Here is a 6,376-nt window from a genome sequence, read left to right as displayed (position 1 = left end):
TTTTGAAAATTATAGTTGTACTGATTAGAAATGTGTGTCTTTCATAATCCACACCCACATTGCTTCGCTTATGAGTTCCAGTTTGGATTATTTTTTTTAATTGAAGTTAGCCCCAGAACTCAGCAATGCAATCGGATTGTGTGTCATCTTGGTTTTCTGCATTTTTCCAAATGACCTATAAATGTTACACTCACGCCTGTCGTGACAGCACTTTTTGTTTTGTAAGTGATTCACCTTCACCAAACTTCCCAAAGCATTTAACTTAGTTCTTACAACAGCTCTTTCTTATTGCCTTTATACTTTATTGGTTTATATAATAATGATTTAATTTTGATAACAATTGATATGAGAAGCTTTGGGAAAAAACACAGCTGTGTCTTGGGGAGCCCAGAGCCCCACTGGGGGCACAGAAGACCAGGAGTTGGGCAGAAGCCACTGGCCACCAGTAGGCAGTGTGCGGTCTGTGACCGTCAGACCCACAGAGCTCCTGAGATGGCTGAGTGAGGTCTGCTAATGAATGTCTATCATGGTATCAATAGTGAGTAAGTAGGACTTTCCTGGTGGTCCAGTGGCTAAGAATCCTTGCAATGCAGGGGACTCAGGTTCAATCCCTGGTTGGGGAACTAAGATCCCACCGGCCATGGAACAACTAAGCTCTCACGATACAACCAGAGAGCCCATGTGTTGCAACTAGAGATCCCGCATGACCAAGACCCAACACACCCAAATAAATAAATAGAGGGGAAACAAAGGGGGAGAAAAAAATCTAAAATTTTAAAACAAAGAAAGAACAGCAAGAAGTTCATAAAGATTGGGGAAATTGCCAAAGAGGTCTCCCAAAGGGTGGCAGCAAGAAATTTTAGGGGCCTCTGCCCCCGATTTCTTATCCAGCTGCCTCGATGGCCCCCGCCCTCACTGAGCTAGAGCGAATGAGCGACAGCGTGTCACCAGTTCCAGTGTCCCCATCATGAGGGATTCCTGTGGCCTGAGGTGTGACCCAACCTTCAGGGTTGGGGTCTCCATGGGGGACCCGGCCCGTCTGAGCCTGGCCGCCCACAAGCCCACACATGCCAGAGGGACTTCACCTCCGTGTTGTCCCATGCACCGTGGCGTGGCAAGGAGAGAGAAAACTGTAGTGAAAGCTAGGCCGTGGTTAGCTTGCGGTGGGTGGTGGCGCCAATGGAGTAGGGATTCAAAGCTGACAGCCAGAGGGACATTTGGGCATCTATCAACTCCATTTCTGAAACTCTCCATTCTTCCTCCTTAAAACTGTCAAGTGATCAAAATTCTTAGAAGTCATGAGGAGACCCTCCACCCAAGGGCAGAACTTTCCAGACACCTCCACATGCTCCAGAATGGGACCCAGGGACCTCGTTATAGAGCCCCCACCCACAGGGCCTACCCCCCATCCACCGGCCCTGCACCTTCCTCTGGACTAAGCTCCCACACGCAGAGTGAGGGGACCCTCTGAGGGGGTCACTCTGATGCTTCCATTTTGACATGCAATTATTTTGATTGGGGCTGAAAAACAAACTGTGGCAGTTGACCTTTTTTTTGGACCAACTAGTATTTAAGCAGACTCTTCTTATTCCTTCCTCCAAGTCTCACTTTGGTCATAGGACTCTGATGTGGTATCACAGGGGCTTACAGGAGGGGTCAGGGATGGGCTGAGACTCTTCCAGAGAAGAGTGGAAAGAGGGGTGCTCAGAAATGGGTGGGTGTTAAAAGCTGGATCCCCAAATAAGATCAAGTCCTAACCCATATGACCTTAATTGGAAATAGGTGTGATCAAGTTCAGATGAGGTCATTAGGGTGGAGAAGACTTTTGAGAGCCCCTTGAACTGCCCAGAGCTCAAACCAGTCCATCCTAAAGAAAATCAACCTTGAATATTCATTGGAAAGGCTGATGTTGAAGCTTCAATACTTTGGCCACTTGATATGAAGAGCTGATTTCATTGGAAAAGACTCTGATGCTGGGAAAGATTGAAGACAAAAGGGGATGACAGAGGATGAGATGGTTGGATGGCATCACTGATTCAATGGACATGAGTTTGAGCAAACTCCAGGAGAAAGTGAAGAATAGGGAAGCCTGGTGTGCTACAGTCCATGGGGTCACAAAGAGTCAGACACAACGACTCAACAACAACAACAAATCCAAGGTGACTGGTGTCCTTAGGAAAAGAAGAAAATGCCGTGTGAAGATGGAGACACACGAGGAGAAAACCAGGTGAAGATGGAGATAGAGATGGGGATGATGTTTGACAAGCCAAGGAGCGCCAATAACTGCAGCAAAGCGCCAGAAGCCAGGAGAGGCCTAGATCAGTCTCCCTTGCAGCTTGAGAAGGAACCAGCCCTACTGACCCCTTGGCTTTGAACTTTTAGCCTCCAGAACAAGAGCATATATTTTTGTTGGTTTAAGTTACCGGATTGATGATGCTTCATTTTGCCTCCCCATGGGGGAGGGTTAGGGAGTCCATGGAGGGAGGGCTGGGGGGTTCCATGGGGTTGGGGGAGGGCTGGGGGTGCCCGTGAGGTGGAGGGAGCACAGAGGTCATGAGCAGGTTGGGCTGGACCCGCGTGGCTGAGACAGATCTCACGCTGATCCCAGTGCCCCCCTCACTTTGGCAGGCAAATACATGTTTTATTTCACAAAAAATTCAAAATCGCCCAAGTGGAAATGATCTGTGTTGTGTTTTAAACTCAAGAAAGTGCCATGAAAGGTTTGTTTTGACCGAATGCAAACAACACTCGGCGTGCACACGCACTTTCTGACACGCACGACTGAAAAAGGAAGGCTCACGCCCACGTGCTTGTCTTTCTTCCTTCCCCCAGTCTGTCCCTGCCCACACACGCGCTACGGGAAGGTGTACCCTCTGCGCCAGATCAGACTTTTCCTACAAAAGTGATCACCCAGTCCCTCGCCCGCATTCCCCCACCCCAGAGGCTGCCAGGCCAATAACTTGAAGGGTGTCTTCCTCTCGTTTTCTTACTTTGTCAGGAAAACCTTGGCATTTTTGCAAATGTTAACTCTAAGCTTTTAGAGATTTTGGTTTTGGGGGGGAGGGGTAATTTTTTGCTCTTTACAACAATTTGCCTCCCCACATCAGAAACCTTGTCCAAACTGTGACTCTAGTGCTCAGCCAATGATTCTTCTGGTCATGACTGCATTTGATGTGAAAATACTCTTTTCCCAGAAGAAACTGCACACCCTTCAGAGGCCAAGGACGAAGCAGTGTTTATTAGAATACATGAGAGGTGCACGCTGTGTGCTGAGTCGCTTCAGTTGAGTCCAACTCTTTGCAAACCCATGGACTGTAGCCCACCAGGCTCCTCTGTCCATGGAATTCTCCAGGCAAGGATACTGGAGTGGGTAGCCTTTCCCTTCTCCAAGGGATTTTCCCAACCCAGGGATTGAATGCAGGTCTCCCGCAGTGCAGGCAGATTCTTTACCAGCTGAGCCACCGGGGAAGCCCCAGAAGTAGGTTTATGGCAAAGCTAACGAATGCTTGCTTCAGAGCTCCTCACTCACCTTCCACGACCTTGTACCTAACTTTGCATCTATGGTTTTGTATTCTTTTTTTTTAAAGAACCCAATCCCCAAATTGTACAAGCTTGGGGTCCTCCCCCTGACCCCCAGGTGCAGTATGAAAGCCCATCACCTCTTAGACTTCATTCTCCTCCAAGGGCGAGGAGCCTCCTGTCTGGTTGATACTTTGTGTTTCTGAGGAAGCTTTTCCCTGCGGGAAGGAGGGAGAGGATGGTGATGCTTTGAGTTTCAGAAAGTGGCGGAGCCATTTCCTGTAACGGGAGGACGCGAAGAAGTAAACGATGGGGTCGATGCTGCAGTTCAAGTTCATGAGGCAGACGGTGAGCTGCAGGCACAGTTTGAAGGCCCTCTGCTCGGAGCAGGTGGGCTGGCGGAGCATCTTGGTCACCATGAACTGGATGACGTGGAGGTGGTAGGGCATGAAGCACACGGCCACGGCCACCAGCACCACCAGCGTGAGCAGGCAGGCTCTGCGGTGGTGGCCCCCCCGGCTCGTCAGCGGGTTGTCCCGGGCCGTCCTGCACAGCTTGACGGCGATCTTCACGTAGCAGAAGAGGATGATGGCCACCGGCCCGCAGAAGCTCAGAGAGGAGGTCACCAGGACCATGACGGGCAGCGTGAACACCCGCTGGACACTGTCGTACTCCATGCAGGTCAGCCTGCCGGCCACGCGCATGGTCATGGTGAACCCGAGCAGGGGCGCCGTCTGCAGTGTCGCCAGGACCCACATGGCCGCGCAGATGAGCTGGGCCCGCCCGGGCTCACGCAGCCGGGGACCCTGGTGGGCGCGGACCACGGCCAAGTAGCGGTCCACGCTCACGCACGTCATCAGGTAGATGCCCGAGTAGGTGTTCACGAAGAAGATGAAGGCCGTCAGCCTGCAGAGCCCCTCCCCGAAAGGCCAGTTGAAGTCCAGCAAGAAGTAGGTGATCTTTCCGGGCAGGGTCAGAGCGAACAGGAGGTCGGACACTGACAGGTGGACCAGGAAGACACCTGTCGAGTTGATCTTCTTGTCCTTCTGATAGGCCAGGCGAAGGGCCAGGATGTTTCCCAGGACAGCAAAGATCAAGAGGGCCGTGTAGAACAGAGACAGCATCACACTGGCCACCCGGGGCGGGTGGTGAGGAAGGCAGGAGTTGGTGTGGTGGACGAGGCTGCTTGGGTCAACCGTGCTTGAAGCCATGTCATACAGGTCCTTGGGAAGACAAGAAAATGAAATGTAGCATTGTATCTCAGGGTTACACCTCTAATATGTTGCTGTTGTTATTCCACTCAGTCGTGGCTGACTCTTATGACCCCATAGGCTGTAGCCCGCCAGGCTCCTCTGTCATGGGATTTTCTAGGCAAGAATACTGCAGTGGGGTTCCTATTTCCTCCTCCAGGGGACCCTCCCAACTCAGGGATCAAACCCGTGTCTCCTGCATTGCAGGTAGAATCTTTACCATTGAGCCACTGGGGAAGCCCTCACCCCTAATACTAACTGTATAGCCCAACTCTCACATGAGTGAGAGTTGGACACTTCATAATTTGCTGAAATCACATGCCCATGAACAGTATCTCCCTTTTTTTTATTAAAAATTTCACAAAATGAACACATCTGTGTGATCAGCACTCAGTTTAGTAAAGCACCTCAGCAGCACCCCCAGAAGCTCACCTTTGCCTACCCCAACCTCTATCTCCACTCAAGGTTAATCAATATCCTAACTTCTAAAATCACAACTCAGGGACTTCCCTGGTGGTCCAGTGGTTAACACTTCGCCTTCTAACGCAGAGGGTGCAGGTTCAATTCCCCCCTTGGGGAGCTAGGATTCTGCATGACTTGGCGCCATTACTTTGTCAACAAAGGTCCGTCTGGTCAAAGCTATGATTTTTCCAGTAGTCATGTAGGGATGTGAGAGTCGGACTATAAAGAAAGCTGAATGCCAAAGAATTGATGCTTTTGAACTATGGTGTTGGAGAAGACTCTTGAGAGTCCCTTGGACTGCAAGGAGATCCAACCAGTCTGTCCTAAAGGAAATCAGTCCTGAATATTCATTGGAAGGACTGATGTTGAAGCTGAAATTTCAATATTTTGGCCATCTGATGTGAAGAACTGACTCATTGGAAAAGATCCTGATGCTGGGAAAGATTGAAGGCAGAAGGAGAAGGGGATGACAGAGGATGAGATGGTTGGATGGCATCACTGACTCATGGGACATGAGTTTGAGTAAACTCCGGGAGTTGGTGATGGACAGGGAGGCCTGGTGTGCTGCGGTCCATGGGGTTGCAAAGAGTTGGACACAACTGAGCAACTGAACTGAACTGAACTGGGGCCAAAAAACCAAAATATAAGAAAACAGAAGCAATATTATAGCAGATTCAATAAAGACTTTTAAAATGGTCCACATAAAAAACCCCATAAAATCATAATAAATAAAATCATAAATCTTTAAAAACATAAAACCGTAACTCAGACCTGGAAGGGTAGGACGGGGGGATCAAGGAGGGCAGCTCAGGCGGGAGGGGACATACGTATACACACAGCTGACTCACTTTGTTGTGCAGCAGAAACTAACACAACATTGTAAAGCACTTGTCCTCCAATAAAACAATTTTTTAAAAAGTCACAACTCAGCACGCCTGCTTCTGAACTTTAATGAGATCATACACTATGTATACTATGGAATACCAGACCACCTGACCTGCCTCCTGAGAAACCTGTATGCAGGTCAAGAAGCAACAGTTAGAACAGGACATGGAACAACAGACAGGTTCCAAATTGGGAAAGGAGTATGTCAAGGCTGTATATTGTCACCCTGCTTATTTAACTTCTATGCAGAGTACATCATG

General features: G+C 49.4%; 1 protein-coding gene across 1 annotated transcript in view; it reads right to left on the bottom strand.

Annotated features, from left to right (window-relative positions):
- Positions 1-3,662: 3,662 nt before the first annotated feature.
- LOC104982170 (G-protein coupled receptor 183-like) overlaps positions 3,663-6,376 on the bottom strand; it is a 6,564-nt gene continuing 3,850 nt past the window's right edge. The window contains exons 2-3 of the mRNA XM_010831491.1: positions 4,251-4,742; positions 3,663-3,896 (exon numbers count right to left, since the gene is read on the bottom strand). Of these exons, the coding sequence (XP_010829793.1) occupies positions 3,663-3,896; positions 4,251-4,730 (714 nt within the window). The 5' untranslated portion in view covers positions 4,731-4,742. The remainder of the gene's footprint in view (positions 3,897-4,250; positions 4,743-6,376) is intronic.

The sequence above is a fragment of the Bison bison genome, unplaced genomic scaffold (genome assembly GCF_000754665.1).
Source record: "Bison bison bison isolate TAMUID 2011002044 unplaced genomic scaffold, Bison_UMD1.0 scf7180017864527, whole genome shotgun sequence".
NCBI lineage: Eukaryota > Metazoa > Chordata > Mammalia > Artiodactyla > Bovidae > Bison > Bison bison.
This window is presented reverse-complemented; position numbering and strand designations above follow the sequence as displayed.